Source organism: Epinephelus fuscoguttatus, linkage group LG20 (genome assembly GCF_011397635.1).
Source record: "Epinephelus fuscoguttatus linkage group LG20, E.fuscoguttatus.final_Chr_v1".
Taxonomy (NCBI): Eukaryota; Metazoa; Chordata; class Actinopteri; order Perciformes; family Serranidae; genus Epinephelus; species Epinephelus fuscoguttatus.
This window is the reverse complement of record NC_064771.1, coordinates 23,419,899-23,444,514: the sequence shown is the minus strand read 5'-3', so window position 1 is coordinate 23,444,514 and position 24,616 is coordinate 23,419,899. Positions and strand designations below refer to the sequence as shown.

Here is a 24,616-nt window from a genome sequence, read left to right as displayed (position 1 = left end):
TTCTTGAATAATTCTTCTTGACGTACTATTTTTATGCTTTAGGCAAGATTTTACATCTCTATACTGAAGTTTAAAGTGTGAACCTTTAATCAGTGTTTATGCTTTCATTCTCATATAAAGTAAAAGAGATCAGAAGCTCCTGACTTGACCAAACATCCAGGTGTTGATTTAACACACATTTAACTGTGGAGCCAAATCTCAGTAGAGACTGTGTGAGATTTAAGCTCAGCAGCACTGATCTAATTCTCTTGCTATTGAAAAAGCCGTGTCCTATCCTCCCTCCTGTGCTGCCTGGTAGCTCGGGTAACCTTAAAGGAATGTAGAAGATGATGCCAGAATTATTTTGGGCTGAGATTCAGATGTTAAAATAGCAAAAAAGGTTGCAGGGTAGATTACCAAGGAGAACTCAGACAGTTGTGCTGTCGACCTACATGTAGCTCTTGTACAGAGAGACCTTGAAAAGCAACGTTTCCAGCCAAGGCAAGTGTCTGCTAACAATATGTTGTTACGAATTCGTTGCAGATATTTGTTGGGAAATGTTTATTAGACTGTAGTGTGTGGATTTATGGTACTGTATACCTTTGTTTGCAAGGTAAATATGTTTGTAAAGCACTTTAATAAACAAGGATGTACTGTGATGCATTGCCTGATGGATGATCACACTTTCTGCTTTTATTAATTTGCTCACAAATCCAGACGAACCACATCCGAAAGGCTAAAGAGGGAAGTGTAATTCATAAAACCACCAAGAAGAGGCCCGGAGGAGGTAAAAAAAAAAAGAAAGAGAAAAAAAAGCAGTTTTTATTTGCCCTCCATGTTAACCGTGGGCACTTTCCCATACATAGCATCTTTAATTACACAGAAGTAGAGCAGGAAGGACAGGTTAGCCTAAGGGGGGAGGCTATGAAAGCAGCGCTGCAGCTCAACATGTGCACCAGGGAAATCAGTTCTCTGCCCTGACTGTGGGAGGGAGGGAAGGGTTGTACTTATAGATCAATGAGGAGAAAGAAGAGCCTCAGGTACTCCGGGCACATGTTGTACTTCTGCAAAGACACACTTTACTCTATGCATGGAGCATATGCTGGGTCAGATGCAGCTTTTCTTGCATACACACGCAACCATGCAGAGATGGATAAAGCCATCATGATGTTTGAGTGCACCTCCATATGCCACGGCAGCTTAACAAAAGGTCACTGAAACAGATTTGGTCTCAACGACTCTTCCCTGTGGACGCGACAATACGTCTCCAAACCCTGAGTGCCACATTATGTCTCCGCGCACCAGCAGAATGCAAATAAGAAGCTGAGCCGCTGCCATGGGTTTCTTTACTATAACAATGCATACACATCGTTTGTACGTCCTCAGCCTGGAGCAGAATCACATAGCTGCCTAAATGGATGCTAATGTATACAGTATGCACAGTATAAGTCTCTCACAAGCCCAGTGTGTAAATTGTAAATGCACAGGTTGGACTTGCCTGCAGGAAATGAAAAGCTGATGTTTATAGGCCTTGAATACCAATTTTCTGTATCTCTGGAGATAAATAAACCCAAGTGCTGCTGAACTGTAGATAAAATAATGAGAGCATCATAAGGTCATCTTACAATTATGTGTTCTTGTGGTCCTTTGCTGCTGTGGAGTGCATTTATTGGCGTAATTATAGTCTATATTTAAAGGCAATAGCCAGGCCTCTTTACCTGATGTTCTAATTAACGATCCTCACTGTAATCCCGCATTGTATTTCTCTTTCAGTGCTACCTCTCTTTAGTTGATAAAGCCTATTAGAAGTCATGAGTAGAATTATTAAGCATTCAAAGGGGCATCACATTGTGTCTGAAACTGTTTCTGTGTTTCCTTTCTTAACTGTTAATGAGTGGAGCAAAGAAAAAAATCATCTCCAAAGCTTTTGACGACTTCTCAGCTTCTCGTGTGGTCAAAATTTCACATCAATGAGCAGTTTTGTCAGTTTCAATAATGATGTTTAAACTCACAGTTGATATCATGTGTGGTACTTCTTCACGACAGGTTGTAAAAGTAGAGACTGCTGCATCCAGACATGCCCAGAGGCTTCAGCTGCTTGGGGAGCCCTGAGGGGGCAGACGGCAGGTATGAGACCCCCCCGGCTTCAGAGCTCCAGAGGCTGATGTGGACAAAGAGTGGGAGCAGCAACCGTCTGGATGAGGTTCAGCCTAGGATCTATATTGGAGACATGTGAGACCAAGCATGCTGTTAAAGGATACACAAATTGTCACCAAAGGTTGAGAAAACAATTAACAATAATGCATTAAAGGTAAAAGTCAGCCCAGTCCCTGAATAAAATGTTGGTATTGTACATCTCTGCAAAGCACAGATATGTTAAAGTGACATAGTTGTAATTACATGTGACATCAGGAGGGAGAAGGTGATGGTGGATGGGGTGACACCAGGCAAGATGGCTGCCAAGCCAGACCATTTTTCAATGACAGCAGGATATTTCCGGTCCTGTTTGTGGTGACAAAACCGGGTAATTTTTAACGACATGTCGGGACATTCCCGCCGTGTTGTGGTAACAAAACTGGGTATTTTTTTGACAATATGTCTGGACATTTCCAGCCATGTTTGTAATGACAAAACTAGATATTTTTTAAGTACACTTCGGGACATTTCTGACTGTGTTGTGGTGACAAAACAGGGTATTTTTTTAATGACACGCTGGGACATTTCCGGCCACGCTTGTGATGCCATAACATGTCTGGACATATTCAGCGATGTTTGGGACACAAGACCAGTTATTTTCAACAACACATCATGACATTTCCAACTGTGTTGTGGTGACAAAACAGGGTATTTTTTCAACAACACATTGGAACATTTCCAATCACATTGTGGCAACAAAACCGGGTATATTTTGATGTCAGGTCTGGACATTTGCAGCCGTGTTTGTGGCGAAAAAAACATGTGTTTTTCAACAACACATCAGGAAATTCCCAACTGTGTTGTAGCGACAAATCAGGGTATTTTGTAACAACACATCGATATATTTCCAGCCGTGTTTGAGGCAATAAAAACAGGTGTTTTTTTAATGACATGTCAGGACATTTCCAGCCGTTGGTGGCAAAAACAGGTATTTTTTGACAACATATCTGGACATGTCTTGCCATGTTTGTGGCGATCAAACCGGGTATTTTTTTTAACAACACATCAGGACATTTCCAGCTGTGTTTGAGGTGACAAAAAAGGTATTTTTTAATGACATACTGGGACATTTCTGGCCGTTGGTGACAAAACCAGGTATTTTTTTATGTCTGGACATGTCCAGCCATGTCTGTGGCGATCAAACCAGGTATTTTTTAACAACACATTGTGTTGACATTTCCAGCCGTGTTTGAGGCGACAAAAACAGGTATTTTTTAATGACATACTGGGACATTTCTGGCTGTATTTGTGGAGACAAAAGTAATAGTAATATTGAAAACTGGGTAAGGAAACATAAAGTAAAGATAGATACAAATATAACATATTTGTAGTTTGCAAAAACATACTATGCCAACATTTATTATGGCATTGGTGACATTAAGCTACACGCTAAACCTTAAGACTTTAACTTTACACAAATTAGCCATGGATGTAGCATTAGCACGTGAACATGCTATAAAGCTAACGTGCTAAATGTTTGCAAAAGGTACACAGCAGGTGCACTCACACAGAAGATAGTTAATGTTTTATTAGTTGTATCTGTCTCTGGGATTCTTGTCACCACCCTGATATGATGGAGGTGAATTGAAATTTGTTAGCGGTGTTTAACAAAAGAAAAACTGCTGAAAAGAAAAATTTAGTATTTAAGTATTTCTTATTGCACAATGGTCATATGTTTGATCATTAAAAGAATGAATTCTTCTTTCACTTCTCTGCACTGACATGATTATTCTTGTTTCAATTTAGGTATGCAGCCAAAGACAAGAGGACACTCCAGGCTCACCGCATCACCCATGTGCTCAACGCTGCTGATGGGAAGTACAGTGTGAGCACGGGCCCCAGCTTCTACAGAGACACCAAAATCACTTATCATGGAGTGGAAGCTTTTGACATGCCATCCTTTGACTTGAGTCCCTTCTTTTACCCAGCGGCCAATTTTATCAAGAATGCTTTGAGCTCGCCCACAGGTGAGGAGCTCTCACTGGGCTCAAGGTATTTCTCATCATTTTTACACATTAAATTGAGGGAGACTTTTTTTTCCTGCAAGCCAAAGTACAGAAGCATTTGTCAGTCAATTCCCATTACAGCAGCCCCCAGTTGTATTAGTCATTAAAATGCAAATCAAACACTAAACATAATATCAAGCTAATATCTTTCCCCCACGGTAATCTTCTCATAAGCTCAGACCTTGGCCAGGAAAATTGGTTTTAAATGGATTGCCCTGGTAATTTGTAAGCAACACTTTTATTGGACATGGAAATTACACAATTATGTTTGTGGCCTGTGCCTGCCTGGCCTGTTATGCAAAGTGAAGTCGGTATCTGACATGACAGTAATAAGATGAGGCCTCCTCATTCACATGCTGGCTGATCGGGGGCTCCAGTGTGTGGCGGGGCCTACAGTAATCCCCAGCAGAAATACACAGACGCCAAGACAGTTCAATTACGTGCTCCTATGCGCCCTAATCCTCGGGCCCGATAAGCAACCAGGGATTACCGCGTGTAGAAACATTTGTTGCAATATTGTTGAAAACTTTTAGTCAGGAGTTAGAAGGACTCCTCTCTGTGATGTGCATGGTTTTTAATCCACAGAGGAGTAACAAATTAGACAGTTAGAATAAAGTTCACCACAATAATCCAGTCATTGCATGCTTGTAAATGTAGACGTTGAGCTGGTAGGGGATTGCTAAACTCTGGGTGGATGTTGAGTTTTTTCTTTCTTGCAGGTAAAGTGTTCGTCCACTGTGCGATGGGAATCAGCCGCTCGTCCACCTTGGTTCTGGCCTACCTGATGATCCACGAGAACATGACGCTGGTGGATGCCATCAAAGCTGTCAGCGCCAACAGGAACATCTCACCTAACAGCGGTTTCCTGGAGCAGCTACGAGCGCTGGACCAAAAGCTGTACTGCCAGGGATCATCGAGGAGCTGGAGTACCAATGGGCGGACATGAGATAAAATCCATTGCTGAGCTTGAGTTTGAAGTTGAGTAGATATTACAATGAATGTCAAACAATGTTCTAATTGTAGTTTCTCTGTAAGACAAATTCCATTTTTTTGTGATAGAATTAAAGTGATTTATATTACATTCAAGGCTTTTTATTGTAAGGAACAAATACTAACAAAACCAATGATGACTCTATCCAAAAAAGAGTACTGTCTTTGTAGACATAGGTTCATTATTTTTGAAAAACTAATAACAACAAATAAGAGCACAGTGAAGTTGCACTGGGTGACATATTACGTCTTTGCAATAAACACAACAGGTATAAAGAAAGAGCAGCTACTGAATGGACTTTACAGTGAAATAGTTTTGGCTGAGCTGGTGGCTAGGAGCTAACGGTGCTAATTCAATGCACAGTGCTAACAATGGCAACAGTGCTAAAAGAGCTAACATTGTTAACCTAAGGGGAGCCAGAGGCAGGGCTATGCTTCCATTCCAACACCTTCCTGATATCAGCGTTAAGTGGTGGCGATTAGCTAGCAGGTGGGATGCACATGCAGGGACTCATATGCACTAAAAGGCCCTGACACACCAAGCTGATGGTTGGCTGTCAGTCAATGCTGGGCTGTCCGTGAGTATCTGTTGCACTTGTCTAATGTCTAATGATAGGCAGACAGCACATGAGAAGAGAAATCGAAGTGAGGAAAGTAAACAAACAGCTTAAGTCAAGACGACATGAGATCACAACAAACTTGTTACATAACATAAAATTATTTTTCTTTAGCCCTTGAGCTCTTTAACAGAAACAGTGTGTAATTTTTTGTGTTATTGTTCAACAGCACACAATAAATATCCTTTGTCCTGTCAACATTGGGTTTTGCTAACTGGTGTGCTAACTGGCTAACTAGTGCCTTGAATCTGTCCTGTCATGCAGGTGCAAAACATAAGTTGGCCATCGGCTGTAGTCTTTGCAGTCTGTCAATTTTAACTTATTGGCTGACGCAGTCGGCTTTTTTTGCCACTAGTTCTTTGATGTCAGTTTTAACATGCATGCATGGCCTACAATGCTACTAAAACAGACCACAAAGAAGCTTGGATCACAACACACAGAGGGAAGGCAACTTTATTCCCTGATCAGGACACCATGCTGTATTACTGCTCTGAATGTCACATCTACAACCTTTAAGTCCCTGTGAAAGAGAAGCCATTTAAAGAATAGTTCAACATTTTTGGAAATATGGTCATTAGCTTTCTTACAGAGATGAGAAGACTGATACCACTTTTTTTCTGTATGCTAGATATTACTATACTACTATATTCTCTCTCTCGCCAGAGTCTTCTACTCTGTCAGATCGGCAAATAGAAAAAGAGCCTCCTGGTTGAACAGCGCTTTCCTGTATTTAGGCAAGTTTCCCTGAATCAGAGGATATCACAGTTCTGATATCCTGTTGGAAACCGATGTGGCACGGATGTCATTCGGTTTAATTCCAATGCCTGTCCAATGGTTAGCAGGATGCTAGTTCAGCTGGTGCTCATATCCTGTCCATCTTTTCCCCAATGTTTACTAATGTTTACATATTAAAACCTCGACTTGGCTAACTAGCAGCTAGCTAAGTGGCAGACAGAGAGTTTACAGATTTGTGAGTTGATTGCCTCATCTAGATGAGTGACTCGCACCCACAAGCCAATCACAAAAAGCATCTCCAAAACATGCAAAATAGACATAAGAGTCTAAATTTAGTACAAATTTAGCAAAGCAGACAAAGAGGCAAGAGGCAAGAGGCAAGCATCCATGTCTATGCCAGTAAGTGATCTGACTCTGAGACTCTTTCCGATTCTTTCACTGTGAGGTGATTGGTTTCCTTAGTGTACCACACAGTGAACGTGAGCCGTGACTGAACCTCTCACCCTCTCCTTCCCTCTCATGTCTTGATATCTTGAAGTGGGAGGTAGTACCAAATATTTTGTTTAATAATTAGGTGTTGTAAAAATCTGTGTTGTACATAACACAGCAGGACTTAAGCTTTCAGTTTGCAAACGTTATCTTTATCCAACTGAATTCTACATTCTCAGCTCACTAGTTAGTGAGCTGAACTGCATATTCAGCCGTGTTTCAGTTGCATGAGTGGGAGTCGGAGCTGCATTAAAGAACTGATGAACAAATCTTTTAAACAAATCTATTTAATGAACAGCTGCCAGTGATTCAGTACAATGAAAAGAGCTCAGTTGAATTCAATACAGCTTTATTGTCATATCACCATACATTCATTGTGCAGGGCAGAATGAGAGAGCGTTTCTCAGAGATCTCAGGTGGAAAATACAAACATAAATATCATCACAACAGAACAATAGCACTGAAAACAAACGCTGAACACTAAAAAAAACCCTCAGCAATAAAACTAGTATGAAAACAGACAATTGCAGTAAAAACAAACACTGAAACAAACACAGTCCCTAAAAACAAATAAAACTGTTAAAAATGCCCAGTACAGGTATAAGATAAAAGTGCCAATGAATTAAGGCAGTGAATTAATAGTCCAGCACAGAAATGGGGATAAAAGTGCAAATAAAACTGTGATGTTCATCACTACAGCTTCCTTAGCATGCTTTCCATCACTAACACTATTACAACTGTAATCACTGCTGTGGTTCTGTAGTTAAAGTTGTCACAACACAAGCAGCCTGGCTTCTGTCACAGTCATCTGAGGAATAAATAGTCCACATTGCTCCTGCCCCAGACTCTGGCATCTTCAGCTGTCTCGTTCCAGCGGGGCTCAGCCTCTAAACAACACTGATACTCAGCTCAGATGGCAAACAGAGCGAGCTGTACGAATAAGGTTAGAGTTTACCCTGCTTCCTTTCCAAATGCCTACAGGAAGAAGAAAAACTAGCAGCAGCAACTTCTCAAATCTTCCATCCAGGAACATCAAGTCTTTGGGAAAAGTATCAAACTGTTATCTAAGTGTTGAGCTGAATATATTTTGTGATAATTATACAGTGACACTGGAGTGAAAGATGCAGACATGAGCCCAGAGGAGGAGCCAGAGTATCAGACACCGCCCACCTGCGATCTGCTCAGCCTTCTGCTGAAGAACAGACGCCCCACTGGAGCTGTCAACGAGGTTTGGCCCAACCTCTACATCGGAGACGCGTAAGTGACATTCTCACTTCGGGACCCCACTGCAATATGGTGACCTGATTGTGAAACTGTTGCTGCAAACAAGTTCTGTATTTGGCCAGCTCATGGGACAAATATAAAATCTGTACATTTGAGTCACCAGTGATGCATTTGCAAACATACGCTCACAGAGCTGGCCACAGGCGAGAGAAACCGCTAAAGGCTACACTTGTTGTATCATCTCTTGTGTCGTTCACAGGGCTACAGCTCAGCATAAAACCCTGTTAGTGGATCTGGGAATAACTCATGTGGTGAATGCTGCAGATGGCCCCCAGCACATTGACACTGGGCCACATTTCTACAAAGACACCAACATACAGTATCATGGAGTAGAGGCACCAGACTGTAAAGACTTTGACTTGAGCCCATTCTTCACTGAGACGGCTGATTTCATTCATGGTGCTCTGAGTCAGAAAGGTACCGTTTGAGCCCATTAGATCCAGAGAAAACAAAAGACACATTGGTATAGGGTGTAATAATACTGTATATAATAGCACAAAATACTATGGTATAAAAATGTGACAAGATGCATTGTCAGGCTGAAAATCTGATTATAATTTTAACTAAATCTGAAAAATTATGACCCAAAAAGGCAGATATTGTTTTTACATATTAAAGGGATAGATTGGATTTTTTGTGTGGGACAGTGGGACTGTGTGAGGTACTGATCCATGGTCAGTGTGTTACCAACAGTAGATAGCAGTTGGCACCCCCAGTTTGGAGAAGCAGGCAGGAGTACTGTAGCTAAGCTATGTACTACTGTGGACGAGGGCAGCAACAAAATGGATTTTAGCCACCCACAAAAAGGCCCACCTAAAACAATCAATATCAGTTTAAGTGGACACTATATTGAGGAAATTTTCACCTTGCTGGCAGGCAGCTGTTGTTTGTGATCAGACTGAAATGAAACTTCACTTTTGTAAAGATTTCTAAGATGGTGCATGCAAAAATGGTGCCATATATATATTTAAACTGGCTGAATAAATCAGCTGCAAGACTGAACCTTGTTTAAAAAAAGTAGTGGAAGCTCTCTGGGAGGCCCGTCTCCCCTTAGAGGCGCAAAACGGTTTAGTCCGCCCCTGCACTAGGATTCATCTCTAAACTCAGCTACAGCCAAGTGAGTGACTGCTTATACTGCTTATTTCTTTCCCCAAGAAACAAAAAAATCAGGGTTCTAAAAAAGAAAAGAAAGAAAGACAGGAAAGGGAAATAAAGGAAATTGATAGTAAAACCAGTGCCATATAAGCAAGAGAGACACTTGGTAAAGAGCACTGCTGTACCAAACCATCAGGTAAAATTACACCTACCTTCAAATAAATGTAACAACTTACCAAACAGGCAAAGTGTGAAGTGCTGGGATTCTCTGATTCAGAATGATCCTAATGGCAGCAGCAGCTCTCTGGGTCTGTGAGCATGCATTTACAGTTCACAGTTAGCTTCTACTCTCTCTGGGCCTCCAGTTTCTACAGAGAATATTCTAAATATAGTGTACACTTAAGCTGATATTAATTTCTTTTTAGGTAGTCCATTTTCAGGTGGCTAAAATATGTTTGCTGCAAACCCCTATCCACAGCTGTGTATTGCTGAGCTTCTGTGGTGGTGGTACTCCTGCCTGCTTCTCCAAACTGGAGGCGTGCCGACTGCCATCTACTGCAGGTGATACACTGATCATGTATCAGTACCTCATTCTACCCCACTTCAAAAAGCTATCCCTTTAAATGCCAGAGGGAGTATATAGATATCAAATAATAAAACTCTGCTGCTGCTGGACAACGTGTACATGAAAGATCTCCTTCTCCAAAAAAGTCTAAAATAAGTTTGTGTTGCAGGGTTTAAAAGGGAGTTTGTGGCCAACTGAGGTGATTGGCAACTCCAGAAACTCAAACTTTGTTCTTTTATCTTCATGAAGATGTTTTCATCCAGACATTTTGTATTACTTTGACTTATTTTATGTCAATAAAGATCTGCTTTTTCATCTAAGAAAATCTAGTTTTTACATTTAGCACCAAAATCCATGAAAAAAATCAATTTTAAAAAAGTTATAAATGGAGAAACCTGACACTTGAGTTTTGCAACATCAGATTTTTCACTTTTTATGCCTGTACAGTCTTCATCCCATCTTTGTTATATTGAAAATATTAAACCACTGTCATGTTACGCTCTGACATGAGGAATGAAATATAAAAACAAAAGTAAAATGTCCTTTCCAATTAGTTACATTCTGATTATCTAGCAATTTAGCTGCAGTAAGCATCCTGACATTTTAAATGACTCTGTTTCTTGTCTGTTTAGGTAAAGTGCTTGTCCACTGTGCACGAGGAATCAGCCGCTCAGCAACTTTAGCACTGGCCTTCCTCATGATCAAAGAAAGACTTACCCTGGTTGAGGCGGTGGAGGCCATTCGCAGACACAGAAACATTCTTCCAAATGTTGGATTTCTGAATCAGCTCTGTCGGTTGGACTCTTCCTTGGCCCTGCAGAGGAAACAACACAACATCAAGGAGTGAAGAAATAGAGCACTGTGGAGAGAATTTGGAAGGTCACTGCAGTACAGTGCAGTTTAAGCGCAGATTCAGTTGAAAGGTCTCACACTGTATCACCTCCTAAAAATATTGTAACTGACAAGTACACGCAGGCATGACTCAAGCAAGTTACAAGAGCCTGCTGAAGAGAAGAGCGCCGTCGACTCAAAACTTGAGATTCACAAAAGAAAAATGAGGAGTATCAGGACTGGTGATTATTTTCATGGCTGTCCTTGAAACAAATTCACCTCAGATTGAAACAGCTTTGAAGAGGAAATGTTCAAATGCGGTGTTATTTTCAACATTCAGAGCTTGATTTGATTTGAAATTTGCTTTTGAGGACCTTTATATTTTACTGTAAAACACCTTGAGTTTACCTGTATATGAAATGTGCTGTACAAATAATACTGACTTGAGAATTTACATGGACTTGTCTCAGATTACTAGTTTGACTTCTCTCAGATGACTTGAACTAGTCTTGAACCACATGTTGGTGAAGATTCTCAGCCATCCAGGTCATGGTATTCTTAAGTGCTATATCGTAGGCAACTGGACTTGCTTGAGTGTCTTGAAGACATTTCACCTCATCCAAGAGGCTTCTTCAGTTCTAACGGACTGGTGCAGAGTTGCAGGCTTTGTACTCTGTGTGGGTGTGAACCCTTACAGAGTCGTTGAGGTCACATGTGAGTCGTTGGTCCACCTGGCCATCACATGTGTTGTTAGGATTAGGTGGGTCCAGGTGTGACTTGGACTCATCTCAAATGACATGTGAGTTGACCTGGACTAAAGTCAATTTACTTCTGACTTCATCTCTATAAACAGATATTTGCATGTGAATGCAGAATCTAAAGGCAATGGGACAAGAATTTGGTATCTGAAGCGCTCTGGTTTCTGTTAGTAGTCCGAATAGTACTGACTGACATGTTTGAGTGGCAGGTAAACAGTCTATGTGGAGAGCAAATGAACTGGAACTCACTGGCTGAAACTTAATCTCAGAACCCATCAGCTACCGTTTGACAGAGATTTAGATTTTTATTACTAGTTGCGGCCAGAAGCCCAGGAAGGCTGCTAAGCCGTGCAGCAATTTTCCCAGTGGCCATTTGTGGTATTGCAGCAAAAAAATCCCCTGTGGCCCAGAAAGCATTTTTTAATCTAGCAGTAGGATTTTGATACATAGTTTAAATGCAAAAATCGAGTCTTTGTTGAATCCAAAACCACTCTAATACTAGATACAGAAAGTTCAAATTCAAAAGCTTTATCGGCTTTGAGACTTACCAAAATAGCAGTACATTTTGTCATTTGTATCGAGTTGAAAATTTGTCCTTGAATTGGTGTCTTGTGTTTGGTGTCCTACAATAAAACCAGTTAGCAGGTGTCTTGCTTGCATGATGGGCAGCAGGTGTGAGCAGGAGAGGAGGCGGGAACAAGCAGAGGGAGTAGACCTGCCAGCCACACCCTGCAGACACACAGATGCACTCACAGACAGATGGAGGGACAGACAGGATATACAGGGGAAGAGCAGCATGATAAAACAAGAGTAAAAAGGATGGAGGAGAAATGCTTATCTCAACTGTCACAGATCGCTGTATCTCTGCTGGTGTGATGTCATTGCAAGATGATCACTAGTGAGCTTTCATTAGTTTATCTGAATTCATATGCAGATATCTGTTCAAGTTGCTAATTGGGCGTTAGACAATGAAAAGCGCACGAAGGAGGAAGTCTTATCTGGGTAACTACTGGCTGCACCCGCAAACCCCAATATATTGGCCATTCCTTCAAAGGCTATATTGATAGCTGAGGGGTTCTGGGATTTTCTGTGACCAAGCGGCAACCTCCAAGGCTGAAAAATGAAGCCAATGCTAAAGTGCCAAAAACTGCAGTACCTCTAATGGCCACTTGGAGCTGACTCCAAAAGACGCCCATGTTAAAATACTTTGCAGCAAAAGCAAACATGTTTACAGCCTGGTAATAATAGCAGCGATGTAAGCAAATATGCACACACTTGAGTATCACGATATAATTGGTGATAATGTATTCTTAAAAACACTGTATTGATTTTTAATTAATAGTTTAAATGCAAAGATTCATGGCAGTGCTTCATTTTTGCTTTGTCTTTAAACCAAGTGGCAGCCTCTGGGGCTGAAAAGTGAAGCCAATGCTAAAGTGCCAAAAACTGCAGTTCCTCTAATGGCCACTTGAGGCTGGCTCCAGTAGTGACTCAATCCCCAAAGACACCAATGTTAACGTGCCCAACTTTACAACATAACCATGTTTACAGCCTGGTACAAAAAGCAGTTGTGGTCGATGTTGCTAATTTCCCCATTTATGACAACTATACAGGATTTGAATTTTTATGTAACCAACCTATTCAAATGTTATTAAGGCTTAAAAGGGCAGGGCGGGCCGCTTCCAGTGAGAAATGGGTTCTATTTGTTGACAGGTCGCTAGCTATAGCTATCACTATCACTATTTCAGTTCATGAAAGTTAATTGTAATGTTTTTCAGTTGCCTAAAACAGTTGTGCTCAACATTTGGTTGTACTGAAACACCCTTGAAGGAGTCAGATGTTCAGTTTTTCTGGTAAGTGGATTTTCATTTAATGGCTTTCAGCCTGTTTTTGATAGCAAATATTAGCATTAGCATTGTCACTGTTAACCACAGACTGTAAATGCACCATGCTAACCAAGCTAACAGCTAGTGTTAAGGTTAGCTCCACCGTCTTGTCCAAATATGGTCACTTTTGGCTACAAAAAAAATCACACTTGAGATTTCAAAACGGGAGCCCACAAACAAATGGGTGACGTCATTGTGGCTATGTCTATTATCTTATACAGTCTATGCTTGTGTCTTGACTTGGACTTGTCTCCAAAGACTTCACATGAAAAAATGATAAAGCCAAATCTGCTGTGGACTGGTTCTCATATTGTACAGACAGATTTGAAACCACTGTCTGTTTGCAATGTCAGGAAAAATGCATCAAATAAATGTGTAGAGCATGCATTTGAAAACAGTCAGCAGAAATGTAAAGTATACATGAGTTGAAGTTAAGGGGCTGAAACATACAGAAACGCAGCTGTGGTCACACACACAGCACAGTCAGTATCACAGAGGCCATTAAAACAAATGTAGCACAACTGCCAAAACCCCCTGCCGTTCTTGAACAACACAAAGACAGTGTACTCCTATAAATAAACAATGCTCCACTTATATATTCACATTTCTCAAAATACTGCGTCTGAACTGCTGCAATCCAGCGTTGTACAGTTAAAACTGTGATGTCTAAAGAGGCTTGATACAAGATGATAAAAATATGCCAGCATGGTTCTGAGTGTGTATACAGATTCAGGTCAGACTTTGAAAAGAGATGAAACACTGAAGCCATCTTAATAAGAGATGCTCTCCAGAGCACGCTGAGGGAAAGAGAGAGAGAGACGGAGAGATGCTGTCAAAATAAAAGGAATTGGATATCACAGGTTTAATGATTTCACTGTCAGAATGAATGATGGCAGAGTATGAAGATATGAGGGAAAAATAAAGGAGTCTGATGGTGTGAAAACTCTGTCTGACATGTTAGCAGCTTCATCCAGCCATTCTGCAATACAGTCATCATCACACTCTCACTTTGGGGGCTTGCATTTAGATCACTGAATGGACCATGCATATCATATAACGGGGAATCAAAGACATGTGCCATCCTGTGAAAACCTCATCTGTCTAACAGTCTGACACATTTCAGTTCTCTTTTGGCCCTGAGAGGCTCCAGAAAATGCAGAACATCCTTAACGGGTGTTGTGAGGCAGCGCTTACACGTTCTCTCCCAGCGTCTGAAGATATGCAGAAAGGCTAAAAGAGACTGACACAATTTCAAGGAGTCGCTCACACGGCTCAGAGTGCCCTGTTCACTCCAGTGAATTTGGGTATCCTTTGGCAAGTGCAAAGTTTGGGTTAGCACAGCTTCCTGCCAGCAGTAAGAGATTAAAGTTGTGTGTTTAGAAGTGGATGGCTGCGACTGGCTGGGTGGAAGTTTTCCCCACAGGCAGGGAACGTGGCAGCTAAGGTCAGGGCCCGCCACATCACAGCCCTAAAAATATCCTCAGCATTTGATGCCCGTCACAGAGCGGTTATACAATCTGTGCCCTCGCTTGAGCCTGCCAGAATTAAACCTTACCATGTTCTGCCTTTAAGGACTGCTTCACAACAAGCTGCCAGAATGATGAAAACAAAATTTCCAAGCAGGAAAACGGAGGACCTCAGTCTCTTGGTGAGTGGCACTGTGGAGATGCATGTGAAAAACAAAACTGTATTTTGTCACGATTGCAGAGGGAGAAAAGTGGAAGGGAGAAAAAAAAAGCAAGTGTGGTATTTCTTTTCCCCCTTAAGCTAATAAATCATGTGTGAAAGGAAGCCACAGTGAGAAAATGGCTTCTCACAAGTCAAAGACTGGCACCAAGATAAATGTTAGAAAGGCAGCGGAGGAATCCAGTCCAGTGGATGAATATGTCACACCTGGGGGCTATGAGCTGGAGAAAATCCTAAACCGTGGGAGTGTGGCTTACACTCATGTCAACGAGGTCTGGCCTAATGTCTACATCGGGGACGAGTGAGTAAAAATGTGTTAAAGTAATAAACTGAATAAAATAACGGAGGATTAAAATAATATTCACGCCGACTCCTTGCAGGGACACTGCGAGGGACAAGTATAAGCTGAGGAGCTTGGGGATTACGCACATCTTGAATGCAGCAGAGGGGACGTGGAACAGCGTGGACACTGGAGCTGGTTACTACAGAGACATGGACATCGTCTACTACGGAGTGGTAGCAGAAGATGTCACAACATTTGACCTCAGCCAGTATTTCTTCTCTGCTTCCCGGTTCATAGAAAAAACGCTGAGCAATCCTCTGAGTAAGACTACACGTAGAGTGAAAGTTAAAGGGTCATTTCAGCCACATCACAGAGATTAGCTCAATCAGGAGACACAGAAGAATGAAGAAAAGATAATATTTCATACAGAATATGTGTACAGATTAGCAGATGATTTCACGGATTAAGATTAAACAGAAGTCTTATTTTGTGATCGAGGGACATCTGAGCAGCAGCAGAATAAATTCCCCCATGGAGTCCAGACACTGGTGGTGGCTGATGACTCTGAGGCTGCTGAGGCAGATGGGGCTGATGAACCTGTCAAAACTAGGTGCTGATGGGGAGGTGGAGGGCATGCATGACTGCAGCAAGAAAGAACTACAGCAGAGAAGGAACCAAAATAAGGAGTTGATAGGCTGACAGAGAAGGTGTGCCGCCGTGCTATTGGCTGATTGTGAATCAGCTGATGACTCAATTGACAGACTCCGACAATGGCACCTAGAGATAGTGTGTGAGCATGTGTGCAAGGAGACAAGTACAATTTAGGTCCAAGTAATTCAGGACAAGTCCAAGTTGTGTCTAAGGTAATTTATGAAAAGTCAAGTCTCAAGTCAAGTTTAAAGCCATTTGAAACAAATCCATGTCAGGTCAAAAGTAATTTGGGACAAGTCCAGGTGGAGTCTCGAAACAATTTGTGCCAAGTCCAAGTCAAATCCTAAGTAATCTATACAAGTCCAATTTAGGTCTAATGTAATTTTAGATAAGTCCAAGTTGAGTCTAAAGTAATTAATAAAGAGTCAAGTCTCAGGTCAAGTTATTTGAAACTTCATGTCAGGTCAAAAGTAATTTGGGACAAGTCCAAGTCATACCCCAAGTAATCTATACAAGTCCAATTTAGGTCTAATGTAATTTTAGACAAGTCCAGGTCAGGTCTCAAGTAATGTATGAAAACTCAAGCCTCAAGTCAAGTTTAAAGTAATTTGAAACAAATTCATGTCAGGTCAAAAGTAATTTGAGACAAGTCCAGGTCAAATCCCAAGTAATCTATACATGTCCAAGTTGAGTCTCAAGTAATTTATGAAAAGTCTTGTGAGACCGTCACAAGTCTAAATAACCAAATTGCAAGATTTCAGGTTTCTGAATGCTGGTTTCTATGAATTGTGCTCGGACTGCTGTCAATAGTTTCACAGGGACTGTTCAGAGCGACTGTTGTGGATTGTCCATGCAGATATGGCAGAAATCTCACTGATGGATATTTCTAAACTGAAACTTTCTGCATGGCTCACACCACAAGTAGAGAAATGAAACATGTGATTTGGGTGAACTGACCCTTTAAATTGACAAAAATAAGAAGCAATGTGCACTGCTATTGCCTGACTGTATGATTCACATATATACAGATAAACTGCTGGTGCACTGTGTGATGGGGAGAAGTCGGTCCGCCACACTTTTCCTCGCCTACCTCATGATCTGTGAGCACATGACGGTTGTCGACGCCATCGAGCACGTGAAGAAACGCAGGAGGATCATCCCCAACTGGGGCTTCCTGAAACAGCTGAGAGAGCTGGACATGCAGCTCCTGGGGAGAGGGGAAGACTCGACAGAGGACAGCTGATGTTAGCACTCCAAGGACTAGTTGAACCTCGAGTCTATGGAGACGAGTCCAAGTTGGGTTTCAAGAGATTTGAGACAAGTTCTAGTCAAGTTTGAAGTTATGTCGGACTAATAAAAATCTCTGGTCATTCAAGTCTAAGTCACATTAAAAGTTATTCAGGACAAGTCTAATTCTCAAGTATGTCAAGCTAATCTCAAGTCAAGTCTGAAGTAATTTGACACAAGTCCGAGTAAAAAGTAATTTTGGACAAGTTCAAGTTAAATCACAAGTCGCTCAGGACAAGTCGTCAAAACTTAAGTACATCAGAGCAAATCTCTAGCCAAGTCATAAGTAATGTGAGTCAAGTCCAATTTAAGTAACAAATTATTTGAGACGAGTTCAAGTTAAATCTCAAGTCATTCAGGACAAGTCAAAGTCAAGCCTCAAGTATATAAGAGCAAATCTTAAGGCAAGTCTTAAGTAATTTGAAACAACTGAAAGGAATTTAAGCCATGTCCAAGTTAAATCCCAACTAATCCCAAATCCTAGTCAAGTGCCAGATCTATCACAACCCTCAAGTTGTTCAAGACATGTCAAATTTAGCCCTCAAGTAATTCAAGACAAGTCCAAATCAGGTCTCAAGCAATTTATGAAAAGATTCAAGTCACTTGAGACAAGTCAAAGTGAAGTCTCAAGTAATTTGTGACAAGTCCAAGTCCATCCATAGTAATTCAATACAAGTCCTTGTCAAGTGCAAGGTCTATCACAGCAAGCATCGAGTCATTTAAGACAAGTCCAATTTAGTTTTGAAGTAATTCAAGACAGGTCCAAGTTGAGTCTCAAGTAATTTATGAAAAGTCGAGATCTAAGTCATTTGAAAAAAATCAATGTCAGGTCAAAAGTCATTTGAGACAAGTCCAACTGGAGTCTCAAGTAATTTGTGACAAATCCAAGTCCAACCCCAAGTCATTCGATACAAGTCCTAGTCAAGTGCCAGGTCTATAACAGCAAGTCTTAAGTCAATAAAATCAAGTCCAATTAAAGTCTCAAGTAATTTGAGATAAGTCCAAGGTCAAGTTTTAAGTAATTTATAATAAGTCAAGTTTCAAGTCAGTTGAAACATATCCTTGTCAGGTCAAAAGTAATTTGGGACAAATCCACTTGGAGTCTCAAGTAATTTATGAAAAGTCAAGTATTAAGCATTTGAACATTTTCCTTTTTAAGTTGTATTAACCAAGGTTTATTTTCAAGTAAATCAAGTCTCAATCTCAAGTCCAAGTCTCCCCCTTTTTCAAAAAAACTTATTTTTATTTTAAAATACTGTCCCGCAGAAAAAAAAAAGCTGCCTGAATCACCACGAATTCAAAATCTATCACTGCATTCTCATTCTGTGTCACGCCTCGGGCTAGTAAACGTTTCAAATTAAAGGAAAACAATCAAGTACATGGTCAATCATAATTTATTCTTATGCTAAAATGTACAGCATTTTAAGTGACTGACAAAAGGAGAAAAGTCATAAATACAAGAATGTCATTCTGTCCGATTTTTGTGCACATAGCCAGGTATTTCCCCCCTGTTCTTACCAGCAACTCTGTACAGGTACAAAGGCTACAAAAGAGCAATATAAACAAAAACACAAGTACAAGTTGCGTTTTACATGCAATCCATTAGCTTAGTTTGGTCTATTCACAGGCTCTATTCTTCTACACTTCGGTAAAATATAAATCCAACATTTTATAAAGATAGAAAACAAATCTACAGATGGAATGAAAACGTAGCTTTAAAGGCATTATGTAAAATATCAACTTTGGACTAAATTTATATTTTCTTTATTGTTATTCATCGTTATAATCATTTAGTTCTTTTTAAATTCTGCCACACTTCTGGACATTTTGAAATGTTTTAGAATTTTCAGGGTACAAACACTGAGATATGCTTTGTTATTTTGACAGAAATCAGTCTGCTTTATTAAACAGAAAGCTGCCTCAAGGAGATCTGTTACAAAAAGACTTCAGAATTATACATACATAGCAATAAAACCTCTCAAACCGAACAGAAAACAGGACTAAGTTTACATTTTTTTTTACATTATTAGAATTAACAAAATATAGTTTCATCTTTCTCCCTGTGGAGGGAAACCTAATAAAGGCCAGATATCTTTAAAATGGCTTGCTATTAAGCACAACACTTGTACAGTACTACTCAATGCACTGTCACTAACAGAGACTGAAGCATGCTAGTTGTCACTTTACAAAATAAGTACAATAATTTAAATATACAAAGGCATGAGTATAGTACAAACTAATTGTCAGCACTGTTAGACAGGTACACTGAACAGGTTCAAACAGCCACTAACTCCACTTGTAGCAGGCACATTAAATGGCTTCATTTGAGGCTGCTACACGACTGCAAGACCACTGATGAAATCTCTACCGCTGAGCTCTGAACCCGCCTGCTCTAAAGACACATCAGAGACACTAACACTAATTAAATAGATTTTCATCATAATGATGTAAGGCTTCCCATCTGGAGAAACAAAAATACTTTTTAACATTAGCTTCAAAGTTTACTCACTGATGAAAATTTTTGCATTCTTTCCAAGTGCTGCTGCTGGTTTTTAAGTAATAAACAATAAGAAAAAGACACCAAAAAAAGAAAAGGGAAAAAAAGGCCAGATCAGTGCATCTTCAAACAGCAAAATGCACGTGAGAAGGACCAGCTCAGTCCTGCGGAGAGTTACCGCCTGATGAAAGGCCCTTTCAGGGACTGCTTGGACATGCCTGTGTTCATGTAACCATGGTGACCAGCTGGAGTGTACACCATGTTGCCATGTGGTGGAGCCTGCATGGGCTGCTGGGGGTATGGCTGTGTTCCCATCATGCCCATCTGCATAGAGTACTGGGGTGACTGGTTCATATAGGCATGGTTGCCATGGTAGCCGCTGTTCATCATGGGCTGGCTCATGCTGTAGCCATTCATGGCATTGAGGGAGGGCATGTTCATGGAGTTGACATTGTAGGCTGGTGCCGGCATGATGTTCACGCTCATGTTCATGCGCGGCATGGCGGCCAGCGTCCTGGATGGCGCCTGCATGGCCACAGTCTGCGGCGGCCGGGCATACATCTGCTGCTGGTGGTGTGACAGCGGGGCGGATTTGGAGCGTGCAGAGATGTGACTCTTGGAGGCCATTTGGGGCTGGATCCGCTGCGATGGCGGGATGCCCATGTTGCGCTGCAGCATCATGGGTGGTGGGGAGCTGAGATTCGGGGGCGGGGTCATGGTGGCCTGCACCTGTGGGTTGGAGACTCGATGCGGGGTCTGGGACAAGGAGACCAGGCTGGAGTGCTGAGATGACAGCGAGGGGGTGTTTGCATAAGATGTGATGGGGTGTGAGGCCGAGTGGTTGAAAGGCAGCGAGTGAGGGTGGTCTATGAACGTGTTGGTGAACTGCTGCAGTTTGGCCAGACTGAGGCCAGACGACTGAGAGTAGTGCCCACTGCCGTACTCCCCCTGGTGGTTGATCCTCTCATAGAGGGCGAAATTTGGGTTGCCAGATTCAGGAATGTCTGCCAGCTGCATGGTGGTGGTGAAGTTGGTGGGTATGGCACATTGTGCCATGGGCTGCTGCTGGCTGTGCTGACTGTGTTGATTGTGAAGGCTATGCTGAGCGTGCTGATTGTGCTGGCTGAGCTGATTGTGCTGCAGGTGGTGATTGTGGTGGTGACTATGCTGGTTGTGGGGATTGTGTTGACTGTGCTGGCTTAGCTGATTGTGTGGACCATGCTGATTGTGTTGGCTGTGCTGATTGTGTGGGCCGTGCCTGCTGTGGGAGTTGTGTTGACTGTGTTGGCTGCGCTGGCTGTGTTGACTGTGCTGGCTATGCTGGCTGTTGCTGGGAGGCCTCTCTACCACCACGCAGCCCTGCGGCGATTTGACGTTGCAGTGCGGCGGCGAGCTCAGGCTGTTCTGCTGAATCATCCCGCAGCTGCCGGGGTTGACGGCAGCCATTTGCTGGCTCACGGCACAGCTGCTCTGGGCCAGGCCGCTGGGGGGGATGCTGCCGTAGGAGCAGCTGTTCTGGGAGGGGCCTGCCCCACAGATGCTGCCCCCCATGGTGGAGTCGTAGCTGCTGGGGTTCTCGTAGTTCTCGGTGGTGCTCTCGATGCTGCCCAGATCGCTGAAGCCACTGTCCACCACCTGCTGTGAGTGATCCGACACCGACGGCACATCCATCATGGGGCTGGTCTCCATGTTGTGGAGCGAGGGCACTGAGATGGCACTGTGGTCAGGGCTGATCTGAGTGTAGCCGCTCTCCAGGATGGAGACCGCCGGGCTGTTAACGGAGCGTACTGACTGGCTGGGATGGGACTGTGCAGAGGAAAGGGGACTGCTGTGGTCTGACTGGGGGCAGTCATCCAGCGAGGTGAGCTGGGGGCTCTGGGCAACGTGGGCATAGGTCTGCAGGGTCCTGCAGGGTTCCTGGCTCTCCACACAGTCCTGGAAAACATTCTCCCTCTCAGTCTCCTGCGTCAGTGACTGAACAGCTTGGGCTGTCTCTGAGTCAATCTCTGTGCAGATTGGGGGATCCTCCCTCAGCACGGGACTGAGCGGTGGCCTCTCGGCAGGCTGAGGAGGTGGGTGATCCGGACAAGGACTGGACGTGCTCTCTTCCTCTGACTCAGAGTCTACAGGATTATCAGAGTCTACAGCTGCTACTGAAGCGACTGCTACTGCTTCCGGTGGTGGTGTTGCTACTGTCGTTTCTGTCACTGCCTCCTGGATGCTTTCTGCAGCGGTAGCTGGTTCCTCTTCACTACACGGCACTGTAGAAACCTGCTGACTCAACTCTGAGTCATTGTCTTCTTTTGGATCTAAAAAAGGTGGGGTGCATTCGGGTACTTCTTTCGAGCTCTCTCCCAACTCCTCCTTGCTGCTCTCAGGTTCAGCTGTCTTGCTGTGACTATCATCTTCATCATCTGCATCCTGATCCTCTACTTGAGTTCTCTGCTCCTCCTCCTCCTCCTCTGCATTTTCATTCTCTAGTGATTCAACACCCGCTGCACTGTGTTCCACATCTTTGGCTGGGGAGTCCTGCCCGTGTTCACTCTCTTGCTGTTCGTCTTCAGGTGGTTCTGGGGAATCCCCTCTGTCCTCAGGCCTGGGAGACATGGCGCCCGGTGAGGCGGCAGGCGAGCACACCGGAGAAGCCACAGGCGATCCTTCAGGGGAGCTTGACTTCTGTGAGCCGTGGTCAACAGGACTCGGGGGCTCAGAGAGAAGCCTCTCTTGTGTTATATCTGGACTTGCTGGGCCTCTGCCTGCTTTGCTGCCCTCGTCCGCGCTGACAATATCCTGGTCTGGTTCCTCTTTCGCTTCTTCAGTGTGAATATGGTGCTGCTCTGCCTCCATTGGGGTTTCAGGGGGTGTGTAGAGGTTGAGCTTGAAGCCCATCTTTCGTTCGTTCTTAAGCCGCCATTTGGGAGGGCCGCGTTTCACTCCTTTGGGCCAGCCTTTCTTCCGTTTCACTGGACGGGGTCTGCTCGGTCTCTTAGAGAGGACGTCAGCTCCTACAGATCAGAAATAAAAATATGCTTTACTGTTCTGCCAGAGAGATAAAACAATCTGTTATAAAACAATTATGAGAGATAATTTAGTACAGAGTAATTCTACGACAGTCAAGATGCAAATACCTTCATTCCAGTGTTCAAGATTGTCTTTCTGTGCATTTTTCTCCAGCCTTGGGCGACCTCTCCGCCGTTTCATTGGTGTAATTGGAGTCTTGTCCTCCTGTTCCTCCTCTTCTTCTTCCTCCATCTCGCCCACTCTGCAGGTGCGCTCCAGCAGGGGCATAGGACGCTCGTCTTCGGAGTTGTCGAACGGCTCGTTCAGCACCTCTGTCGTCTCCGAGATGGTTTCTGTTGTTACACTGCTGTTTATTCTCTTTCTTTTACGCCCTCTCTTCTTGAGCACAATGGTTCTCTGCAAGACAAACAAAGGGAGAGCCAATGAAAACAGAATAAAAAGCCCCATCAGAGCGGTTTTGTAGAGACTGAAAACAAGGGCACTAGGTGGATGACCTCCATGAGGAAATAGCAGAAATTCATTCAGGCTTTTGTGCTAAATGTAAAATGTTGAAACCACACTGTGAGACTAAATGTTTGAGCGATGCAGCCTGGTGTGGAAAACCACAAATGAGATGGGCAGAGTAAGCAGAAACCACAGTCTATACTTTACATTCTCCAGTTGTTTCCCACCGGCTGCCTACGACTTAACCGCTTTCCTCTCCGAAATCCTTCGCAAGAGGAATGTGAAATCAATACTGTAACTAATGCACTAAATAAACTCAAACAGCCAACGTCGTTCTTTCCTGGTTTCCATACTGTTTTTGTTGAAAAGGTCTCCCTGACATCATGCAGCCGGCTGTAATATTATCTCCAGCACAAGGGGGCAGTGCCATATAGACAGAACAGATGTGAGAAGCACAGAGGAGGGCAGTAAATTAACCATGACCATTGACAATAGTACAAGGTTTAGCCTGCACAGTCTCGACACCAGCAGTGAAAACACAATCTATTATCTACAGCTGCAGGCACACAGGGAGGCTCCAGATGACAGGAGGAAGCCACTGAACCCTCCACTGAATTCATGAATATTTATCAAACCTTTCCATCTCACCAGAGTACACAACACAGCCTCTAATGAAGGAAAATATCTAATGATATACATTCAATTCCACTTTGCTCTGGAATAAAACTCCAGATTATCAATGAGATGATCCCAGCAGGGGGAAACAGCTGACTTGTGGTGATGCAAAAGAGGTGATTCACATCAACAAACAATAAAAGTCACCTTTCTCTTGGCTGCAAGCATCGCATGGGCTTTTGTTAGGATGGGTGGTGAGCCATCGGAGTCATCATCATCGTCGTTGTCGTCATCATCGGCTTCGTCATCGCTCACTTCCTGCGACTGCTGGATGCGCCTGGTCCATGACAGCGCGGGGCGACGTTCGTAGGTCCTGTACGGAACCTTGCAGTGGACCTTCGTGAGAGGTTGCCTACTGCCATGAGTCATCATGAAGCCCTCTCTCTCCTCCTTCTCCCAGCAACTGGCCTGCTCCTTCAGCCGCTCAGCCTGGTAATTAAACAGACAAGACGCATTATCTCTGGGAAAGGCGCACGCACGGCTCCAACATCTGAGCAATGAGGCTAATGGGAAAACAAGAGATTGGAATTAACATCATGACAAATGAATCACTGCAGGTTCCTCCTGATAATAAGAGCAGAGTCCTGATTGGATGTCTGCCCGTCATGGAGGAAATGTTCCCCGTTAAGCAACCGTGGAAA

At 42.9% G+C, this 24,616-nt stretch overlaps 4 protein-coding genes across 8 annotated transcripts in view; 3 read left to right on the top strand and 1 right to left on the bottom strand.

The window, feature by feature from the left end:
* The first annotated feature begins 137 nt into the window (after positions 1-137).
* Positions 138-5,260, top strand: LOC125880942 (dual specificity protein phosphatase 13-like). Of its 2 annotated transcripts, XM_049563789.1 has the most exons (5): positions 138-480; positions 697-766; positions 2,026-2,211; positions 3,922-4,142; positions 4,901-5,260. In XM_049563789.1, exons 3-5 carry the CDS (start codon positions 2,057-2,059, stop codon positions 5,125-5,127), a joined length of 603 nt encoding a protein of 200 aa, XP_049419746.1. In that variant the 5' UTR covers positions 138-480; positions 697-766; positions 2,026-2,056; the 3' UTR covers positions 5,128-5,260. The 2 variants fall into 2 exon arrangements, with proteins under 2 accessions (XP_049419746.1, XP_049419747.1); XM_049563790.1 differs by lacking the exon at positions 697-766.
* Positions 5,261-8,136: 2,876 nt separating this feature from the next.
* On the top strand, positions 8,137-11,241 carry LOC125880944 (dual specificity phosphatase 29-like). Its single transcript, XM_049563794.1, has 3 exons — positions 8,137-8,269; positions 8,496-8,713; positions 10,589-11,241. Exons 1-3 carry the CDS (start codon positions 8,142-8,144, stop codon positions 10,801-10,803), a joined length of 561 nt encoding a protein of 186 aa, XP_049419751.1. The 5' UTR covers positions 8,137-8,141; the 3' UTR covers positions 10,804-11,241.
* A 3,681-nt stretch (positions 11,242-14,922) lies between these two features.
* On the top strand, positions 14,923-17,432 carry LOC125880941 (dual specificity phosphatase 29-like). The gene is made up of 4 exons (XM_049563788.1): positions 14,923-15,079; positions 15,199-15,418; positions 15,498-15,721; positions 17,080-17,432. The coding sequence occupies exons 2-4, from the start codon at positions 15,237-15,239 to the stop codon at positions 17,292-17,294; spliced, it is 621 nt and encodes a 206-aa protein (XP_049419745.1). The 5' UTR covers positions 14,923-15,079; positions 15,199-15,236; the 3' UTR covers positions 17,295-17,432.
* Positions 17,433-18,714: 1,282 nt separating this feature from the next.
* The window catches only part of kat6b (K(lysine) acetyltransferase 6B), a 28,458-nt gene continuing 22,556 nt past the window's right edge, over positions 18,715-24,616 (bottom strand). For all 4 annotated transcript variants that reach the window (XM_049563779.1, XM_049563782.1, XM_049563780.1 and 1 more), the window contains exons 15-17: positions 24,123-24,404; positions 22,964-23,252; positions 18,715-22,840 (exon numbers count right to left, since the gene is read on the bottom strand). In XM_049563779.1, the coding sequence (XP_049419736.1) occupies positions 20,010-22,840; positions 22,964-23,252; positions 24,123-24,404 (3,402 nt within the window). In that variant the 3' untranslated portion in view covers positions 18,715-20,009. The remainder of the gene's footprint in view (positions 22,841-22,963; positions 23,253-24,122; positions 24,405-24,616) is intronic.